Below are 23,438 nucleotides of genomic sequence, written 5' to 3' on the forward strand. Positions count from 1 at the left end.
ACTTACATTCCACCATTCCATCCATGATGGGTTCACCAATACACTTACATTTGATATGTCAGTACTGTTAATTTACATTTGCATTTTTAAATTCAGAACTATCCACTTATTGGAGAAAGCTGCAGAGCTATTGAGAGGAAGAGATGGCATCACGTGAAAATTTATTTTTATAATTTCATATATTATTATATTTTTTGTTGCATTCCTTTTTATATTTAAGTATATTATTATAACTAATTTTGATTAAAAGTTTGAAATTTTTTAAAGATATAAAAATTATATTATCTACTGCGCAAAAGAACATAGTATTAGTGAAATGGTTGCGAGTCTCCACAACAAAAGTCTCCGCCTACAAACAGGCTCATATATTGATCGAGATCGCACATTCTTTATGTACATATATATCGATATATATCATCGATATTCGATATTACTTTGTCATTGCTGACTTTGAATACACATTTGGGAAGTAGAACTCACATGCTGGCACAGTAACATAAATATGAACGAAAGTATGAAGTTGTTTGAAGAAATAGTAGGAAGCCAGTTTCCTAATTTATTTCTGGATTCATTGGAAGAGTATCCTGACATTGACCTAAAGGTATTTAAGTCTGTGTGTTGATGTAATGGTTAATCTGGGGTTACTTTGTATTTCATTGTTAAATAGGTAAATGTATAGTTTAGGTCCCCCAACTAAGGAAGCTTAAAAAATGATTTTTTTTTATTCGTCTTATTTTGACGCAAATATCCGTGAACGGAAAGTGAATTTTTTCAACATTTCCTTTTTTTTTTTTTTAAAAGAGAAACGTTCTTTAAAATTTTTTTAACACATGCATTAAAAACCCAGGTGTTGGACCGACCAGGGTAATTCTTTTGAAGGGCGGGAGAAGGCCGCCAGTGTGGAAAGTAGTTCGACGTTTTCCGATATTCGTCCATACCATCAGATCGCGGCACTAGAGAAATTGTTTTACTGTTACATTTCTTCAGTATTTTTTTTCACAACAAAATGTTTAACACGCGGAACTGGTAATTAGAGCTAAGTGATCTGAATTCTGCAGAATTTTGGGGCTAATAAAAAAAAACAACTAAGTGACTTGAAAAATATGTGCGCAGTTCGTTAAATATATTTGTAAATATATACATAATATTCAAAAAATTTACTTTTCGCTAACGAATTTGTAATATTCGCGTCAAAATAGGACGATTTAAAAAAAAAATTAATTTTTGAGTCCTTCTTAGTTGGGGGATCTAAACTATACATTTACCACGTGAAAGAACATGTGCGAAGTGTGTAATTTTTTGTAAAAATTCATTTATTTTAATTAAAAAAAAAAATAGAATTATAGAAAAAATAAACTTTCCGCTCACGGATTTGTAATCTTCGTAGATTATGTTAAATAATGAATTTTTTAGTTAATGTGATGTGTATAATAAGTGCATAATGTAAAAGAAAAGATAACCATAAATCAAGAAATTGTAAAATGAAATTTGTGAAATTTTCAACGTAAAATGCAAATATCTCGAAAACTATAAGTTTCCGGCGGCTATAATTATATATATTCGTGATCTGGATAATTCCTCTATCCAACCATACCCCTCTTAACACTGAAATCGTGGGATGCTAAACTAAAGCCCACCCTTCGGGAAAACTTTAGTATAACCAGAGAACGTAAATGAATAGAGAAGGAGCAAATGTTAGCAGTACTAAAATGTTAATTACGATGGAGGAACATCGAAAACGCGCAAATTGGAAAATAAAATTTCACCACAACTATCAGGGTACGAAACGAACTCCACCACTCTATAAGCAAAATGTATACACATACATATGCACAGATGTTCTTTGATATGCGCATAAACAAAACTTAAAATAATAAAAAGGAAAATAATTGACTTATGAAAAGAAAATATAAGTAATGAGGGAAATAATATAAAAATAGAACTAAAATATCATTTAATAAAAAAGAGTTATAAAAATAAAAAAAGAGTATATAAAAATATGTGATAGGATATGAACTTAGGCAAAATATTTTACATTGCCATAAAGAAGTGTGCTATACAAGCAGCACCACAGACGATATTCGAGCAATTTTGTCTAATCTGTAAACTGAAACAGCTATTGTTGTTTACTTGCTTCAATGTTCATATGTCTATATGTGAATATTCTTGAAATTGTCTTCCTTCATTCGCATGTCCAAATATATTTGCATATATATACACATATGTACATATTATGTCCCTCAATATGTCTTTCGCAAAAAATCAAACACTCGCGCAAGTGACAAAAAAAACGTAGACGCACCATCATCGGCCAATAATATTCAAGCGAACTCGCGGCATATTTTCTAAGTATTTTATATTACAACGACAACAAATTCATTCATAAGGAACGTGCGCTGCTTCAAAGCAAAGTGCGTTCGTTCATAACTCTGCGCCGCGCTATTTTTTCTGTGCGCCTGGTAAACCACATTTGGTTTTCATATAGAATTGCTACCGCAAATGCGCGAAAATAAAAATGAATGAAATTGAATTTGAATGTCTTCAGTAAAATTTCAATTTTACAATTTGTATCACTGAAAATCCTACCATCCCCCTCGCGTTTGTATGTTGCCCACAAGCTGCTTCCTCACAACATTTGCTAAAAATCAGAAATTTAAGAATTTGTCTGATGTTCACTTCAGAAAGGAGAATTGGCAACATGACCTCTTAGGAATTTGAATTATTATTTTAATTTTTTTTTATATTATGCACTATTTATGGCATTAAATTACAAAATTTATATAAAATTGCCATTCATATGAAATCATTAACTACTTCTATATATTCTAAGCACAGTCCATATAGTACTTTTATATGTTTACTTATTATCATTATTTCATAGTTTGTCGATTTAGCCCATTTTATCCAAATACGACGCTATGAAAATGCAGCCCAATCGGTAATCGCAATATTTCAAAAGAGCATAAGTCAATTTTCAACAGCAAAGCCCTGCAAAAAGGACAAACGAGACAACATAGCCGATCGACATTGTCGTAAAATTGTTGATTGAAACAAATTTTGTCAACTCCGCCACGATGCGCAAAATTCGGCGTCAATATGTATGTGAGCTCATATGTATATATGTATGTTTGTCGACAAAATCGTCCTTTGGTTACTTTCAACAACACAATGTCTGCGCGAACTCGCCGTTATTTCGTTGGCTTGCCACTATACACAGAGGCGTTCTAACTGAGGACTCTTAGTATATTATTATGTTGCTTATTTTGTATTGAAAAATACTAATGCATTTATGAATTATTTTCGTAATATAATATATATTATATATATATATATGAATACACATATATTCATGCCTATAATCGTTTTTAAACTAAATTCGATATATAAAATATATATCTGAAATAATTATGTGGCAGTGCGCCCCAACCCCTCGCAGGCAATCGTTCAACTCGCAAAAAGCAAAAAGTGTGGACGAAAGTCATTGCTTGTGCGGGGCAAGAAGAAGCAAGCATCAGCGTACGTGTACTTATGAATGTATGTGTGATTATCACATTTGTGTAAATACGCATAAATAAAGGAATATGCAATAAACCCAAACATATGAACATATTTCCCTGAAATATTTTAATTATCTCAGGAAGTTAAATATGCTATTAAAGTAATTGAATTATGATATGCTTAGATTCCAATTAATAAAATAAAAATTAAATAAAATTTCAGTTTCATGAGTTTTACGATTCGAACGTATAGGTTCGTATTCGGATTGTGCTTAACCCCTTCCCGCTTACGACCTCAGCCACCACAAAAGTGGAAATGTGGCCGCTTAGCCACCGTTTTATTGTTATCCTTTGTTTAATAAGCAATTGCTCACATAACGCACATACATAAGTTGGAAAAATAGCCTATTAAATGTTTATTTTATTATGAAATCTGGGGTTTTTACCGGTAATACAGATTTTTAATTCAGAAGGCTTTTCATAATTATAAATTTGTCATATCATAGAAATTGAAAACATAAATCTAAATAGGTATGCGCAACGATTTTTCATATAGGAATATTCGTTGTGTCTATTTATAGCATTTCGCATATTGTGTGGTGTATTTTTCTTTTTCGAAGTTATATTTTTCGATGTTCCCTCATCTGGAACTACAAATTAGTACTCAAAAAGTTTTCAGTTAGCATTTGCTCCTTCTCTATTCATTTACGTTCTCTGGTATAACGTCCCACGCTTTCGGGGATAAAATGGGTATGGGCGGATAGAGGAGATCCTCCAGATCAAGAATATTTATAGATATAGCCGCGGGAAACTTATAGTTTTCGAGATATTTGGGTTTAAAGTTCAAAATTTTGACTATTTAAAGTACGCATTTTTCCCATTTCGAATGAGTTATACACTTATATTTTCCACTTTTATATCCACTAACACTTCACTAATTCGTTTGTACACATTTATTTTACATTATTTAGTGCAAAAATAGTTTAATTCAATAAATAAATTATTGTTAAATTCTATTAATTCTGACAATAACGAAAGGGTTGCAAAATTTCAAATAACCAGTGTTACCTTATCGACATCTTTTGTAATTGAACTGAAAGAAATTAAAACAGATAATACCCCAAATACAGGAATCCAAAACCTAGAGAAATAAACTATTACAAAGCATTGATGTTAAGTATTATGTTATACCCTCTATGACAATATTACTTTTTTCTTATAGAACTTCTTTTTGCGTTGGCGGCCTTCGGCCGCACTTTAAAAAAATAATCTTGGTCGGTCCAACACCGGGGTGTATCAAGGTTTTTTTGCGCAGAACTTATTTTTGCGTTGGAGGCCTTCGGCCGCGCTTTAAAAAAATAACCCTGGTCGGTCCAACACCGGGGTGTATCAAAATATTTTTCGCGCAGAACTTCTTTTTGCGTTGGCGGCCTTCGGCCGCGCTTTAAAAAAATAACCCTGGTCGGTCCAACACCGGGGTGTATCAAGGTTTTTTTGCGCAGAACTCCTTTTTGCGTTGGCGGCCTTCGGCCGCGCTTCAAAAAAATAACCCTGGTCGATCCAACACCGGGGTGTATCAAGGTTTTTTTGCGCAGAACATATTTTTGCGTTGTTTCCTGTATCTAGGGTACAACCTCTCTGTTTATTTTATTTTTCTTCGTTTACAAAATATATTAGTATGGCAACACTGATGTTTTGACATTCACAACCATTTTGTTATTGTCAAAATTAATAAAATTGAAGAATGATTTAAATATTGAAATAAAGCTATTTTGCAGCATCTAATATAAAAAAAAATTCAAAAACGAATTAGTCAAGTGTTAGTGGATATAAAAGTGAAAAATATAAGTGTATAATTCATTTTAAATCGCAAAAGTACGTACTTTAAATAGTTGAAATTTTCAACTTTAAACGTAAATATCTCGAAAACTATAAGTTTCCCGCGGCTATATCTATATATATTCTTGATCTGGAGGATCTCCTCTATCCGCCCATACCCATTTTATCCACGAAAGCGTGGGACGTTATTCTAAAGCCGACCCAAAGATAGGATAAAATATTTGGTTCAACGGTATTTTTGCGTTTTCGAAAAAGGTCCCCTTGGTTCGAGAAATTGCAGATCCGGTACGATACGATCCTTTCCGGCATCCAAACGTACCGACAGTGCTATTTCCCACTACAGAGAGCACCATCGGCGTTTTATGCATTCTGCATAGTTTTTCGGTTAATATAACTCCTTGCCAACGAATATGGTTCCTGTATTTGTGATATAATCTTTCTATTTTTGTTCGTTTGCAAAATATATTAGTATGGTAACACTGGTTATTTGTTTGTATACAACCCTTTTGTTATTGTGCGAATAAATCTAATTGAACAATAAATTAAATAATGAATGAAAGAAAGCTAATTTTGCACTATATAATGTGAAATAAATGTAAAATTCTTTATAAATCGAGAAAGTACGTATTTTAAATTGTTAAAATATACAGTGTCGGACAAAACTAAAGCACGAAATTTATCATATTACCATTTAGCTGCATATAATTTATTTACTGTTATAAAATTAATATATTCTACAAAAATATAAATTTTTATTGATGTATTAAAAAAAACGTAACATATTAATTCATTTTACACTTATATATGACTGATTAACAATATACATAAAATACATGCGACAAAACTAAAGCACATTACATTTAGTTAAAAAATAAAAGTATTTGTGGTTAATATTTGGTGGCATAAATATTGTTTTTTATGACGGCTTCACATTTTCTTGGTATAGATTCAATTAAAATGTTTAAAATGTCTTGAAAAATATTTTTTTTATGCTCGTTCGACTTGAGTAAGAGAGAGTCCTTGTTTTTACAATTTTCCCGCTGAATTTTCAATCTAAAATTTCTCATATATTCTCTATGGGATTGAGATCAGGTGATTGCGCGGGCCACTTCAAAGCTTCTATTTTATTGAAAATAAATCAATCCTTTGCACATTTGGCCGCGCGCTTTGGATCGTTATCGTGTTGGTAGTTCCATTTTAATGTCATTTCCTATTCAGCATGAGGAAACCTAACGTTTTGAAGGACGTTTTTGTAAATAAAACCATCCATTATGGCATTAATTTGATGGGTCAGACTTCTCCATGATCTGAGAAACATCCCCAGACCATAACGTTACCTCCTCCATGTTTCACAGTACCTTGTGAATAACGAGGATTCAAACGTTGTCTTCAATTTAATCCACCAGTTCCTTTCATATTGTACTTGGACTTATCAGAAAACAGTACACTCCTCCATTTTGTAATACTCCAGTTAGCGTTAGCTTTTGCAAATTTAACCCCCGCTTTTCGATTTTTTCGAAATATTCAACCCCAATTCGGTCTGAATTGATCTAGCTGATATAAAGGTATCTCTTTTTATGGAGCGCACTAGGGCCATATCCTCACGGTTAGTAGTTTTACGTGGTCTGCCACCTCCGTAAATTGTGGTTTGGGAAGCCGAAGAACGAAAACGACTTATAATTTTTGAGACAAGCTGTGATTAATTGTGAACTTTTTCAAAATATTAGTTACTGATTCACCTTTTTCAAAATCGCTAATAATTTTTCCCCTAAATAGTGCTGAATACTTATTACGCGCTATTTCACAAATATTTTTTTTTATGCCGATGCAACACCATCGATGGTGACAATGAGTAATCTAATTGTATTAAAATTACTCCAACACGCTCTTCAAATAACGGTTTCTAAGTACAGTTGGAATTTTAACGGGACTAGTTGAAATAAGGTCGATAAAACTAGTAAATATAGTTTAGTGTTTTAGTTTTGTCGCAGTAAATATACATATTATCCGAAATTTGTGTATGTGATAATTTTATTTGAATTAAAAAAGGTTCAGGTTTTTTAACTAAATGTGTACAAGGTGAACTTCGTGCTTTAGTTTTGTTTGACATATATATATTCTTAATCTGGAGAACCTCCTCTATCCGCCTATACAGATTTTATTCCCGAAGTCCTAGGACGGTATTCTAAAGCCCGCCAAAAATGTATAGAGGAGGTGCTCCAAATTAAAAGTATATATACATATATATCTGCCGCTGAAAAAAGGTTTTTTAGATATTTGGATTTAGAGTTCAAAAATTCAACAATTTAAAGTATTGTATTTTTCAATATAAATTTTTCAATATGAATTTTACAATCATATTTTTCACTTTTATATAACATTTCACTAATTTGTTTCTACCCATTTATTTAATTAAATAGTGCACAAAAGCTTTAATCCAAAATAATTTTTTTTTTAAATACGACTTAGATTGATAGATTAGTTTTGAGGTATGCACCGCGACCTATGGTCTATTGTGCCCTCCCCTAAGTAATATCGTATCATCTAGGCCCAGCATGTTGATAAATTCTAAAATTCTGCTGGGTGCTAGTGAGGCGATACAATCCCTGTGTGAAAACATGGATCCCAGGGCCTTGATTCTGCGTCTGTAGACTGCTGTGCAGTTCATCAACAGATGTTCAGGGGTTTCCGGCTCTATGTCGCAGAACCGGCAGTTTGCAGAAGGGGCTATACCTATGTTGAAGAGGTGCTTCTTAAGCCTGCATTGGCCGATATAGAACGCGAAAGGTAGCTGGAATTTGTTCCTCGAGATATTAATTATAGCTTTAAACCGTTGGAGGTCGTAACCCCCTATTAGCAGCCTGGCATGGCGCATGCCCTGAAGTTGTTGCCAATGTGTCTCCCTGCCTGCTCTTTCCTCCCTACGGAGGAGCTCTTTAATGGTATGTGGACCAACCGCTATGAATGGTTCCGGTCCTACTATTTCCGTAGAGGCTGCAGAGCGGGCCAACTCGTCAGCCAGTTCGTTCCCGGCTATACCCCTATGGCCAGGTACCCAAATAAGGTGCACTCGGTTGTGCTCTGATAGGCTGTTCAGCCGTTCTATACACTCCATCACTAGAAGTGATCTGACCTCATAGGCAGAGGTCGCTTTCAGTGCCGGCTGACTATCGCTGAGTATAGCAATACTTTTATTGCGATAGTTGCGTTCCCTTAGCAGCAGGACTTGATAGTGCCTTCCCTTAGCAGCAGGACCAGTGATGAATCATTCCATTCAGACTTGCTGCCAAGGGTAACTTTGAACTTCTTAGTGAAGTTTACTACTTTGGTAATGTTGTCCCTCGGGAGAAGGGCCAGTGGTATCTCCTCACTTAGCGCCTTCATCTGCTGGGATGAGATTACCTTCCCTTTGCCAACTACCTCTGCTGTCATTTGGAGTAGAGTCCGTTTGGCTGTCTGTTCGATTACAAGGTCTAGCGGTGAAAGTTCTAGCATGACTTCCAGTGCTGCGGTCGGACACGTTCGCATTGCTCCCGACGCGCAGATGCAGGCAAGTCTTTGCAGCTTCGACAGTTTGAGTCCTACCGAAGTCTGCGATGCTTTAGAAACCCAAGATACCGCTCCATACGTGATATGGATCTCGCGATCATGGTGTACATCCACCTGATAGTCCTTAGGGAGCACCCCCAAGATTTTCCAGCAAGTCGGTTGCACACCATGAGTGCTTTTGTAGCTTTGGTCTGGTCCACATGCTGCTTCCATCGTAGAGTGGAATCCAGCGTAAGGCCCAGATACTTGACCGTGCTGGCCATCTCCACCACTCTGCCGTCAAGGGATATATTTCTGAGGCCTGGCAGTGACCTTCGTTCGGTGAAGAGAATGATTGTAGTTTTAGAGGGGTTGATGTTTAAGCCAACCCCATGTTGGTTGATGTTTAAGCATATCCCTGACAGCGGATTCCATTGCTAGTTAGCCGCTCCAGGAGATCGTCCACAACTAGGCTCCAAAGTAGGGGGGATAGCACTCCACCCTGTGGGCAACCTCTTGTTGTGCCAAGACGAATTTTGGAATCTCCTACTGCGGTTTCCGCTACCCTAGTGCGCAATGCGGCTGCAATCCATCTGCGTTCTGGTGCTGCCACACTTCTTTTCTCCAGTGCTCTTGACACGCTTTCATGAGAAACATCAAAGGCACCTTCGATGTCAAGGAAGGCTCATAACATCACCTCGCCCCCATCTAACGAATTCTGGATCTCCGAGGTTAGTTGGTACAGAGCTGTGTTTGTTGATCTGCCTGCTCAGTAAGCATGTTGCTTCGGATGAAGCGGTGAAGCCTTCAGCACCTTCGATCGTATTTCGTGGTCTAGGATCTTTTCCATACTCTTAAGCAGGAAGGAAGTAAGACTGATTGGCCTGAAGGATTTCGCTAATGAGTAGTCTTTCCTTCCTACTTTGGGTATGAAGATCACCTTTGCAGTGCGCTATGGTTCTGGGATATATGCCAGAGCTAGGGTATCCCTCATCAGCCGAACAAGGTGGGGCAGTAGCACCTGGTCCCCCTGTTGCAGAAATCCTGGAAGGATACCATCCGCACCCGGGGACTTATATTTTTCAAAGGAGGCCAAAGCCCACTTGATGGAGTCTGCAGTGAAGAGCTGTTTTGCGACTATCCAGTCCAAGCGTGATGATCTTCGTTCGACCATAGGTCGGATCTGGTGCACATGCTCTTGGTGGCTGTCTTTAGGGGACAGCTGCTGTAATATGCCTCTGCAATGTATTGGTTTAGAGCAGACAATCTGCTTTCTAATCCAGAAGCCGTTGCACTCCTATCCAGCTGCTCCCTGCTACTAACATTTATACAAGCGAGTCCCTAAAAGCGGCCTAGTCCGTGTTCCTAGGGATACGTTTGGGAGGGAGTTGTTTGACCTCCATCCCCAGTGCGAATCTTATGATACGGTGATCCGACATGGAGGGTTCCGATGACACCCTCCATTGTGAGATCAGCCCTGCCACAGACTCGTTACTGAGAGTGATGTCAAGCACCTCCCGTCTAACACTAGTTACAAAGGAGAGTTCGCACTCCACGTTTGCAATACTTAAATTCTTACTAGCTATAAACTCAATAAGAGCCTCACCCGTGTGTTGCAGTCCGTACTGCCCCATTCGATGTGGTTAGCATTAGCGTCACATCCCATGATGAGGGGCAGCTTATTCTTCCTGCAGCTCTCTTCCAGGTTGCCGACTGCCTCTGGGGGTGCTGTCGGAGTCTCCCCCAGAAAGTAGGCCGCTGCCACGACGAAGTTCGCTCCTTCGTCGTTCCTTGCTTGCACAGCGAGCAGGTCCTGTGTTAGGAACTCTGAAATACAAAAGAAATCAATACCGTTCCTAAGTACTATGCAGGTTCTAGGTCTCTCACTAGAGAGATCGCAGATTACCTTATTCGACTCCATTTTTAAGCCCCTGACCTCTCCTTTATTGGCCCATGGCTCCTGGATCAGTAGTAAGTCCAGTCCATCCATTGTGAACTTGCTCGCGATAACCGCCGAGGCCGACGCCACGTGGTGCAGGTTCACCTGGGCAACTACTATGCGCGGCCCCACTACAGGATCGGCTCCATGAGGAACTGGTCCTCATTCTCACCGTCCTCCGCGATGCCCCCCGCTAGGTTCGTGAGCCCCTCCAGAAGCTCCTGAGTGGAGAATAGCGCCCCCCCTTGTTGGCCCGTCTTCTCGGTAGGGACCTTCACCGTTGTCTCAGCAGTTGCCGCCTGCTTCGACGTACTTGCGCCGGGTTAAGTCTCAACCTCATCCACTTGCATCGTTCCTCCTGCAACCCCCTCGGTGATAGATTTCGGCTTGAATGGCCTCAGGACCACCGAGCTGAACCTATAGTTCAGGCGGAAGCTCACCCTCCATACGAATTTATACGATTCGTCGTCTATGCAGAGGTTGAGCCTCCACCCTGAATCCTCAGCCTTGCTGTTGATCATCCGCCAGGCTGATGTGCTGAGACCCTCGTTTTGGTTTCGGATGAGCCCGAGAGCAAACTCGTACGACTTTCCTGCGCACCTGTGGAGGAATACCGTCATGCTGTGCATAGGCGGGATTTCGTCCCCCTTCTTTGCGCAGATCATGCGGCCATTCCAGCCTACCAGCTTGGAAGCGATCTCCCTCAGCCAACTAGCCGACCTTTCATCCTTGCAGTCAACCTGCAGCATGCCTCCCTTAAAATATACCCCATTAAGGCTTTGTATCCAGACCCTCTGAATACCTCCTCCATGAGAAGATCTTGGAGCACAGTGAGCTCCTCTGATCCCAGCGCCTCCGCCGGGTAGTTCAGAAGCAGCACAGCCATTCGAATGCTTTTGAGGGCATCCGCATACCTGCGCTGTCCCTCCACTGGCCGGGGGGGATTTGGGGTGGAGTGGTGGCCACCAGTCGCCTGTGCGATGTTGCCCCTCTGCCGCTTGGTGTTGGGCGGCTCGTGCGGCGTCAGCTTTTCCGCTTCGCCGCTTGGGTGCTCGAGGGAGCTGCCTTTACGCAATCTCGTGGGCTGAGTTGCGCCTACTGGGCAGTGGCCCCGATTACTGCCAATACGCTTCCTAATGGCCGCAGTATTAACACCCTTTTGCTTTCCTGAAGCAGATGAGCTTTTGTCTCCTCTCACCCTGTTTCGCGCTAGTTTTTCGGCTTCCTCCAGAGTTCTTTCCTCCTGGAAGTGCCTCAGGTACTACTTCAGGCTGGCACCGCTCATGTCCTTTCTTCTGGGATCGTCCTGTCCTCCTGGACACCCCGTTGGTGGCAGGGGGGTAGTCTGCCTCCCCTCTTCCTCCTGCGTTTGCGAGCCCCACCGGTGGACGCCCGTTGCGACTCCTCTGTGTTTGAGCAGTTGCTCCTGCTCGAGAGAGTCTCCGTGGGGTTCGCTTTTTCCGCAGCGGCCGCAGTAGAAGTCGCCTGCAGAGCGCCGCTGCACGAGGGCATGTCATCATCATCATCCCTGGCATGCTGCTTTGGCGAAAGGGCGTCCAGGAAGCTGAACTTACGTTTAGTCCCTGCTTCGCCCTTACCTGTACCGCTGCTTTTGCTGTTGTCCTTGTCCATGTTCGTTTGCTGTTGTTGTTGCCGAGTTCCGTTTGTTGTTGTTGCGGTTTTTGTTGTTCATCTCGTTCGTACGACCCTTGGCTCGACAAGGCAAGCCGTCGGGTCAGAGCCCCGCGCCAGAGCCCCTTGATGCGGCAAGGCCACCGTTACTTCCCAATGCAGCCCGGTGTTGAGAAGGCTCCGTTAGACTACAGCCAAATTTACCTCCTGGCTGCAAATCATCCAATGGGCACGGGAGTCGCATAACACCCTGGATTAGGAGGTGGCAGCTCTTGGTTGTCGCACGCATACGGCTTCTGACAACCAGTGTGAGGGTGCAAGCACCACTCACACCAGTTGGGAGATGCCGAGAATGCCTTGCGACTTAAGCCCCTCCACCACGGCAAGGTGCCTGCCATTCGCAGAGGTAAAAATACGACTTACACCATTACAATAGGTTTGCATGTAAACAAAAGATTAGTTTTACCATATATGCAGTGAACCAAAAAAACTTGTATGGAGAGATATTTTGACTTCGAAGTTACTTTTCACTTAAACTATTTTAGCTTTTAAGCTGCAACAAAGAATAACAAAATGTGAGCCCTATCTATTTTTCGTTTATTATAAAAAATGTATTACTAAATCTATTTTGATGTTAACCATTTCAATTAATTAGAATATCTGACTTTTGAGCGGCCACAAACAAACATGTACACTTACGTTGGCAACACTTTAATTGCAGTTATCTTGTAGGTACCGTTATTTTTGTCTGCTATTTGCGTATGTTCGAACTGTATTACTTGGTAAGCGAATTTCTTTTGTGAGATTGTAGTTAGTAAGGAAAAACCCAAATATCGGATGTTGCTGTCGCCAAGAAGTTGAAGGAAGTTGGCATTGCAAAAGTCTACCCTCAAACTGTTTAGAATTTCTGGGTTCACATACATAATTTTAGAGCCCATACACCACAAAATAAGTCACACTTTCGAGTTCAAAGAGAGATATTGGGAAACGTTTATTATATTGCAAAGAGTTTATCCATCGTAAAAACGTAATTTATTTTAGCTGGATCTGATGGTCGATTTGTATCGCCTAAGAATTCCTTAGCACTGAAAGATAAAAATTAAATAAATACTGTCAAGCATGGTGGAGGCTGCATTATGACGTGGGATGAAAGAGAAGCAAATAGGGTGCAATGTGAGCAAATGGCGTCGGTAACCTTGTTTTAATCGAAGAAATTATGAAAAGAATGAACTTGGCCATATTACAAAAAAATTTGGCTCCATCAGCAGCTAAACTCAATTTAAAAGGTTACTGCTTTTTTAAGGATAAACATTTTCCTTTAGAGGATAAGCAATGGATGTTGTACACCGTGAAAAAAGTGCAGCCGCATTCTCCCCAGAGTCGTGACCTTAATCTGATAGAATATCTGTGGGCCTATATGGAGACAAAGTTACGAGTGCGCAAAGTTAATAGCAACAAGTAAGGAAGGGCTAAGTTCGGATGTAACTGAACATTTTATACTCTCGCAAAGTCAAATAGTATACTCGTTTGAGATTTCTTTGTGGATTGACTGATATTTTCGGTAGAAGGTCAACTATAGGCACTGGGGTCCACATATTTAGTACTTAGGGGCTTAAACAGTTTTGGTTCGATTTAGACAATTTTTGGCCACAAGGTGGCATACTTTAATCGCATTATTCACGCAAAGTTTTATCCCGATACAGTCATTGTTGCCTGATTTGCATTGTGGAAAGTGAAAGAATCAGATGGAATTTAAATTTTCGCACTATGACATAGAAACATGAAAAGAACGTTATGCACCGAATGTGGTTGAAATCGGTTAAGCAGATCTCAAGATATGGGTTTTCACCTAAAAGTGGGCTGTGCCACGCCCACTGTCTAATTTTGAACGCGGTTCCTATAAAGTCATCTCATACCATCCCAGAGATAAAATTTAATGTCTCTGGCGTGTTTAGTGCTTGATTTATCGCGCTTTTAGTAGTTTTTAACAGTACCGTTATATGGGGAATGGGCGGAGTTGCCACCCGATTTCGGTACCAAGAAACATGTCTACCAAGTTTCATAAAGATATCTCAATTTTTACTCAAGTTAGAGCTTGCACGGACGGACGGACGGACAGACAGTCACCCGGATTTCAACTCGTCTCTTCATCCTGATCATTTATATATATATAACCCTATATCTAACTCGATTAGTTTTAGGTGATAAACAAACAACCGTTAGGTGAACAAAACTATTATACTCTGTAGCAACAGGTTGCGAGAGTATAAAAATGAGGTTAAGGCTGCTCTGCAGCAATATTGGCAAATGTACATCTTAAACTTATACAACATTTTGTGTATTCTATGAATAAAAGACTGCAAACCGTGATAGAGGGCAAAAGTGCATATACAAAGTATTAATGAGTATGAATTGAGATATCTTAATGAAATTGCACACGTGTTCGTTCGCGAAAAAGGGAGGACGAGTTCGTTGATGGGCGTAATAAAACTGCAATTAGGTACAGGGGATCGCAGTAGCAAGGGTCACTTGCAGACAAAAAAGTTTGAGGGCGTGACCCCGCATTCTAAGAAGATTAATGTACATATCTCCTAAGCCATTCAAGCTATTATAAACAAATTCGCTCTGGACAAATCACTTAAGCAGCCCAGCGACACTGTAAAAACTGATGAAATTAGATGAGAACTCCGCTCACTCCCCATATAATGGTCCTGTTAAAAACTACTAAAAGCTCGAAAATCAATAAATAAATGCGGCAGAAACATACAATTTTACACCGGAAATCAAGGAAAAGTGATTTATAAGCATATAATTAAACACCAATAAGCGTATCGGGATAAAACTGTGCACAAATACTGCTCTTGAAGTGTGCCAGCTTATGACTAAAAATTATCCAAATCGGACAAAACTGTTCAAGCGTGGTTTTTATCGAAAATATCGGTCAATCTGCGAGAAATATGATACAAACTTAGAGAATCCTTACTTGATAATATTATGCCCGTGTGCCAAAAATGTTTTGAATCGGATCAATAATTCCCGTAGTTCCCAGATAAGGGCTGAATTTATACCGTTAAAAACAATGCATCTATGTGCTTAAAATGGATAAAATCAAGTGAAAACTTGCTTAGCCCCTAACTAGTTAATAATATGTGGTAATGGCAAAATTAGATATAAGCGGTTCAATACTATCTCTCATATATAACATATATAATATAAGATTTTCAAACTTCCGGTTGGATTATTCCGTATATATCGGTCAATATGTAAGATATCTTAACAAAATTAACTGATCGTATAATATTGGACATACTATAGTTTATTGCCGAAAATACGTGATATTGGACTACGAAAAACCCCCATACACTACATATAATCATTTTCGTTATTCTAATAAACCTTATGCTGAATATATTGGTCAGTGTATTAGTTATATATTATATTTACCATACCTATAATATGCATTGATGTTTACGATTAATATCTCGTAAATGCTTAACTTAATCGAAAAATTATACAATTTTTGTAGAGTAGCAAATTTCCTCCAAACTATGAGCTTTCCAATTTATAATGATTTCTTTTTATTGAGTTAAAAATTCATAAGAAAAAAAATTTGCCTTACAATAATCAAACTTCAACCGCTAATTTTCTTTAAACGGTTAGTTTTACGAAAAAATAGCGGAAGCCCTTTTTGTAGAGCATTAACTTTCCTACAAAATCTATGAACCGAGATATTATTTTAAGTAGTTGGAAGCGAGATTTAAATATTTCTATCTGATAATATGAAATAAGAGAAAACTGTAAGGCGGGGAACCTAAGAGGTCATACTTGGAAAGACTTTCAATAATAAACTTGTACATTAAAACTTTTGAGTTGCATCCAAAACTGAGAAAAAAACCCGTTTTATTAATTTTCAAAAAGTAATTGAAGTTTAATTTTAACAAGTAAGAAAGAGCTAAGTTCGTATGTAACCGAATATATCATAGTCTTGCAACTTGCAAGGATCAAATCCGGGGAAATACTTTCAGGTGTTGGCAAATTTTTATATCAATAAATGTTGCGAAAAAATTCAACAATAATTGTTCGACGAAACTGAATGGTTTACAATCGAATTTGCATCTTATTAACTTATATTATTGGTCATAGATTCAATTAGTTTGATAACGATATTTTACATCCCATCAGCACAAATTATATTAAAATCATCTTCAAATAAGATCTATCTGACATAAACTCCAACGAAAAGGCGAAGTTTTATATATTGGGTTGATGTGCAAAACGTGAACTAGAGGATTGGAATTGATTATATCAAGGATGTGAGGTTTGGGCAAAGGTCTAAATCAATTCTATTCATATTAAGTGCTAAACCACGTAATTTTTAAAAAAGCTTGTCACTTAAATTTTCTAATACATCACACATTTTGACCAACCTAAACGGTTTAAAGATAGGGGAGTCAAAAATCATATAGGGCATATTGGGGGCAGTAAAGATCTGGGGTGATTTCACTAACTTTTGACATTGCTCAGGTATATTCAAGAGCAATTTTATATCATATATACATATATATATATTTATTTGTTGATTACCCCCGTGTGATGGGTAACGTAAAATCTTCCAGAGTTTCCCCTCTCTTGTTAAATCCAGGCTTTGGATGTATTTGGTGTATTTTTAAAGCTGAGGACGGCCTGATATTTGACCAACCAGGGTTATTTTTTTTTAAGCTTTGCCGAAAGCCGCTAACGCACAAAGCTGTTCTACGTGAAAGAACTTAGGATGCCACGGTGATGAATCGACCAGGATTAATTTTTTGAAGCACGGCCGAAGGCCGCCAATGCAAAAAGATTCTTCGCGTATGTGGTATTTTGTCTTTATTTCTTTTGGTTGGTTTGCCAAATATATATTTAAATAAGGTAGCATTAATTATTCATTAGTATGCAACCCATTTGTTATTGTGTGTGTGAATCGAATTGAACGAAAAGCAATAAGTCAGCGGCAGCTATATTAATATTCTTAGTCTGGAGAACCTCCTCTACCACCCCTATTTTAAAATTTACCCAATATTTTTAAGTTTTGTTTTATACAAATTTCATAAATTTAGCCATTTTTATTATGTAATTTTTTTATTCATGTTGAATTTTACACTTACTTATTTGAGATTTTTCTTCGATAAGGGCAAAAAACGCAAAACAGGTAGTCTAAGACACAGCTCTGGAAGGCCAATTGTAAAAGATATGGATACAAAAATGGAATACGTCGAGTCCACCAGTAATATAAACACGGTTTCGATTGCGCAGGAGCTAAATACGTATGAAATCATTTTAATAAGTTAGGTAAGGTTAAAAAGTCGATGCTGACAAAAGCCAATAAGGATCTCTCTTGGACGACTGAGAATGTTGGTACATTGTAATTAAATACTTCTCTGCTTTGGATTGAATGTACACTTCGTCAAAAAAGGCTGCACTTAGGAACAATAGACTGGATACAAAAAAAAAACTCGATGTATGGGTACCATAGGAATTAACCCAAATAACCTCATGGACTGAATTTCTATCAGTGTATTACTGCTGAATCGAAATAAAATTGATCAATTTCTCAAACGGATGATTCGTGGTTATGAAACAGTCGTGGTCGAGTCACCGTGATCGGGCGCAAACGGTGGCCAACTCAGAATTGGCAGTCAGGAAGGTTTTTTTGTATTTAATTGGATGTGCAGAGCATCGCTTTTGCCTATGAAACAAAGCTAATATTTGAGTTTACTACATTTCTACACATCTGCCACAGTCATAAAGAGTACACAATTTTTATTTAAAAAAAAATTGCACTCCGTCTTTGAAGCTTGCTGCAAGTGCACTTAATATCACCGAAGGAACGAGTGACCTATTAACATTGTTTGATATCATTTACAGCAATGCAAGTTGTGAGCTTGAATAGCAACGAAGGCAAAAGACACAAAAATACATCACTTGTTCGGTTCTATAAACAAAGCAAACAGTACATATGTATTCTTTTCTTCTCACATTTGCATCGAAAAAAGTATTTCGAGAAAAACGGGTTTAAAGTTTAACCTTAAGTTTTAGGCAGCGTAACTGATAGTCGCCTCTGGCTGCACTTGTCCGCTAAATCGGTCCAGTTGCCACAAATATAATTAAAAGAAAAATTTTAATCATATACTTAAGAATTACAAAAATAATTTATTTTAGAATTATCAATTTTTCATTAGCTTTTAAATCAAAAAGTAATATTTTAAATTTTTATAACCAAATTTTATTTTTAATCCCAAAGTCGGATTAGTTAAAGCCCTAAGTTTAATTTTTCATCCAAAAATTTTGAAAAAAAATTTTCAACCCTGAATCTATCGATTGGAAATTAATGATAACATCAACAATGTAGTTTTCTAAAAAGATACCACTCATTAGAACCATTTAAATAAGGATACAAAAACAAGGATGCCACACGAGTTAACGCAGAAAAACTTTGTAGATCGAGTTTCCATCGGCGAATTGTAGATCATGTCTTAACTCGGACATGTACTGAAAACAATTGGACTGTATAAATGAAGCAATTACATAGAAGCCGCCAGATTTGCTCAATAGAAAAAGAGTTGTGCTCTACAAGGACAATGTCAGGCCACACACATCGATAGGAACTAGTTAGAAGCTCCGGGAGCATGGTTGAAATGTTTAATATACTTCCACTTTATAGTCGCGATGTAGAACCAATTGATTACTATCAGTTCCTGTCTATGCGAAGGATTTTTCTGGCTTAAACTTCGCCTTAAGAGAAACTCATGCAAATCGACTTTCCCAGTTTTGTCAAAATACCTTCCATATGGCATCAATTTATCGAATATTCAATATAATTGTAATCCATTTACGGTTTCACCGAATAGTGAATGTTGAATTCTTACGAACATTTTTTTAATATAATGTTCAGTTAAACTTAAGCTCAGCCCTACCCTACTTGTTATTGACTTCAACTTTGTTGCTTCGTAGTATTGTTATTATTGTCGTTAAATTATGATTTTATTTAAAGAACAGGTTGCCTTGGAAAAAGTCATATGTTCTTCTATGCGGAATTCTGGAAATTATTCATTAGCGCTTCGGTTGCTAAGTGGTGCCTACAATGAAACGATGAATAAAAAAACTTGCCTTTGGACTTCAATACTTTTAAAGTTGTATGTGTCATGTAAAGAGAATCGGGACGCCAACCAACTACTTGCAATTCTTGGTATGTTTACAATTTCATTGTTGTTAATTAATTTTTGATTAAAGCATTTTTTCTAGGCGTACTTGCTGAATTAGCCTACACTTCAGAGGAATCACGCAGAATGTTTGGTTGCAATTACGTCAAGAATCTCCTTGAAATAATAAGTAAAAAATATTACACTCCTACAGATAATTTGGCGGTTCTTCGTCTTATGGTTATTCTGTTACAATTTTATCCTGAATATAGTGCTCAAAGTAGCGGCATAGTTAAAGATTTTTTATCTCAATTTATGGATTCCCACAATCAAAATGTCATGGAGAGTGCTGCTAAATGTTATCATCATCTGCTTTCTATATCGAAATATTGTTTCAATAGAATAGCAGTTAAGGATCTTTGGGAGACGTATCAAGGAGAACTCTTAGATATGTTACAAACGCTGTCGGACTCATTCTTAGGAGTACTGAATTCTCCAGTTATTCAAGCTATGAACTGTGAACCTTTGAATATTCCTATGTTGGAACTTTGTGATGATCCAATAAAAAGAATTTCACAAGTTTTCATACGCTTTAAAAATGTGGCGGTATATTTTATTGTGACATTACGGTAAATTAATGAGTTACATAATTTTTTATTAATTGACTGAATTATTCTTTTTTAAAAAGGGAACCATTTTTAAGTGAAAAACCTGTTAACGCAAATAGAATCATTGATATTATAAAAGGTGCCTTGAATGTTATTCAATTATTCAACAACAGAAAAAAAACAATTAATAGTATCATGCGTAATCTACTCCTACCTGAATTTTATTACATTTTGCTACAAGTTTTAAAAGCTTTAATCATAACGTAAGCAGAAACGAAATTGCAGTAATGCTGTACTTATTTATGTATTTCTTAGGTTAAAAAGTCATTTAAGGAAGAATTATAAACAAATATGGATGATTTTGGGAGATATGCTTAAACTAAGCTCTCATAAAATCGTAATTGAACAAAAGAAAACATATATGTAAGTTAAAATTTTCAATTCCGTAACAACTGATATTAAATACATTTTTCTTAGGCGTTTACATGGAAAAATATATGATGTCATTACTTTATGGTGTAAAATTGTTAATCAAGGCAGTCGAAGTGATTTACTGATTAACTTTATGCTGAAGGATATGCAAGATATATCCTCTACTTTATCGATGGTAGGTGTACAAAATGTTAGATAGATAGAAACAAATTGAGGCTTGCACTGCGGCCTATGGTCTATTGTGGCCCCATGGTTAACAGGTGGTTGTTGGGTCTGCAATTCAGAAGGAAACGTCGGAGAATAGGGTCTCTATAAATATATGGTATATAGGTATAAGTCAGCAAAGCGCCTTGTGGGTAATAAAAATTTGCTCAAGCGTTTAATTTCTTTTCCCACCAGTTCGGAGGGACATCTGAAAGTGTGATCTCCCAAGTGTTTAAGGTTTGATCTCGAGATAATCAAAAAGGAAGTGTTGTGATGATTCCACTTCGTCTTCTTCCATACAGCTTCTGCAGCTGGCGTGCGGTAAGATACTCAACCTTACAGCATCCGATAAGGCAATTGCCTGTTAGAACCCCCACAGCTAACGGGATCGTTTACGAGCGATCTTGGGTCAAAACGATTTTGCGACAGCTCATGAACCGATGGTAGCTCAGCGCTGGCCAAGTTCTCGTGAATCCCGGCTATCCAGTAGTAACACACGAGGAGAGGGAAGCACCGACCCGTTTCCATTCTACTGATATCAGGGCTCTTCCTTGCCAGCTCATCAGCTTTATAGTTTCCTGCCATTCCGCTGTGGTCTGACACCCATACTCTAGAGCAGTAAATCTACCTTAATGGCATCAACTTCGGCTTGAAAAACACTGCAATAGTTAGGGAGCCTGAAACTGAAGTTGATGGAGAGTTTCTGACAATATACATAAATTTTCCTCCAACCGCTTCTACCCACTCACAGCTCCCTCGCAGGTATGTGAACAGAGAAAAAACTGCCGAATGCAAAATGGCATTAAGTGCCATGTGGCTAAATGAGCCTACGTTGTCCCGAAATCTTACACACCTCCCACATCAACTAACACAATCTACATCACACATCACCGACACGCAACATTCACCACATCACCTCTCGCAACATTCACCACATCACCTCTCGCAACATTCACCACCTCACCTCACCCAACATACACCTCACACAACGACACTACCACCCAGGATACCCAACACACCGGTCGATCACCCCACCAACCATAAACAAAACCACTGACACTCGAAGCGGCAGACCTCTTTGGCGTATCAAATTCGAAGCGGACACCTGGTCAACGTTCTGATTCCTGTCGCAGTATCGGGCCAGATCCGGACAATCCATTTTTTTTTCTCTATTTTATTTACATTTACATTTTTATACATTTTTTGCGCTGCGTCGCAAGTTATTGTTGTATTGAGTGGGTGTTAAATATATTATAATTCAGTTTAGTCAATTGTTGCGATACGATATTGAAGAGTGAGTGGTGAGTGCAATAACTCCAAAAGGATGGAATAAATACATGGTCCTTCGAGCCTAAAAGAAAGGCACTATAGATATACGAAAACAAAAAAAAAATATGTATATATATAGGTATATAAAGTGAACAAAACGAAAGTGGAGTGGAACAGTGGAAAAAAAATATATATAGCTATCTTAAGGGACGAACAATTGCAGTGCAGTGTTTAACAAACAAAAAGGAAAAACAAAAAACATCTAAAGTGCTGGGAAGTGTATTAAACATATATACAAAAAGTTTTTTTTATACATATATACACTGTGTTCTCCGAAAAAAAACCCCTTATGTACATATTGACAACAAAAAATAAAGAGTGGCTAAAAAGTGGTGTGACAAAAACAAAAAAAAAGAGATAAAAGCTTAAATTACATTTAAATAACAACAATAAAAGGAAACGGGTGCGATCCCAACAACAAATATACATTCGGGAGTAGAGTAACAAAAAACCAAAAACCACAAAAAGCAGCACCTAGCACACACAAAATCCAAAGGAAAGGACAGGAATTGGAAGAAACACAGAAGCACACGTAGACGTACATACACGAAATTACAAATATACATATATTCCCCAAAAACCATTGGAGGAAATTAAGTGAGTCAATTCGATTCATTTTCTTATATTTATGAACATACATATGTATATTCATTGCGAATTGCAGTTTACATTTTGTATAAAAAACTTCAATTAAACACCAAAAAAAACCGTTCAATATCTTGGTAACGGTTGGCAATTTGGTCTAACTTACCGGTTTAAATTGCGGGTTTAAATAACGAAAAACCGTTTATAGTAATATAGTGTCATTCATACACATACATATATACCTCAGACATATATGTATATAATATATAAAAATTGACTACCTGTACCTGATTACCTTCGTGTATTCAAGCACAATATACAAAAAATAAATATACATACATATATACAATAAACGAAGTTAAACGAAAAAAAAAATATATATATACGTACTAAAAGGAGTACTTACATATACTTCTAACGTATGTATAAAAATTACATATATAAAATTATATACAGCGTGCATAATTATGTATACATACATATGAATTTTTCCCATATTAAATATTTAATATCGTATTTTACATACATATGTATATATCCTGTACATCATTTATACATACAATTAAAAACTTACATACGTACATACAGTGCTTACGGAAAATTGCGCCATTACCTGCTATTGCCAATTTCTCTCTCGCGCTCTTTTACGATTATACATAATTCGCTT

At 37.6% G+C, this 23,438-nt stretch overlaps 1 protein-coding gene and 1 long non-coding RNA gene across 2 annotated transcripts in view; both read left to right on the forward strand.

Moving 5' to 3' along the window:
* Window positions 1–440: 440 nt before the first annotated feature.
* LOC106618850 (uncharacterized) overlaps window positions 441–23,438 on the forward strand; it is a 49,926-nt gene continuing 26,928 nt past the window's right edge. The window contains exons 1-6 of the mRNA XM_070106558.1: window positions 441–601; window positions 19,471–19,660; window positions 19,717–20,242; window positions 20,302–20,484; window positions 20,537–20,644; window positions 20,699–20,828. Coding sequence (XP_069962659.1) covers window positions 503–601; window positions 19,471–19,660; window positions 19,717–20,242; window positions 20,302–20,484; window positions 20,537–20,644; window positions 20,699–20,828 — 1,236 coding nt within the window. The 5' untranslated portion in view covers window positions 441–502. The remainder of the gene's footprint in view (window positions 602–19,470; window positions 19,661–19,716; window positions 20,243–20,301; window positions 20,485–20,536; window positions 20,645–20,698; window positions 20,829–23,438) is intronic.
* Window positions 20,967–22,123, forward strand: LOC138856132 (uncharacterized). Its single transcript, XR_011395185.1, has 2 exons — window positions 20,967–21,094; window positions 21,160–22,123. It is a non-coding gene; the product is annotated as an uncharacterized lncRNA (long non-coding RNA).

The sequence above is a fragment of the Bactrocera oleae genome, chromosome 3, assembly GCF_042242935.1.
Source record: "Bactrocera oleae isolate idBacOlea1 chromosome 3, idBacOlea1, whole genome shotgun sequence".
Lineage (NCBI taxonomy): Eukaryota > Metazoa > Arthropoda > Insecta > Diptera > Tephritidae > Bactrocera > Bactrocera oleae.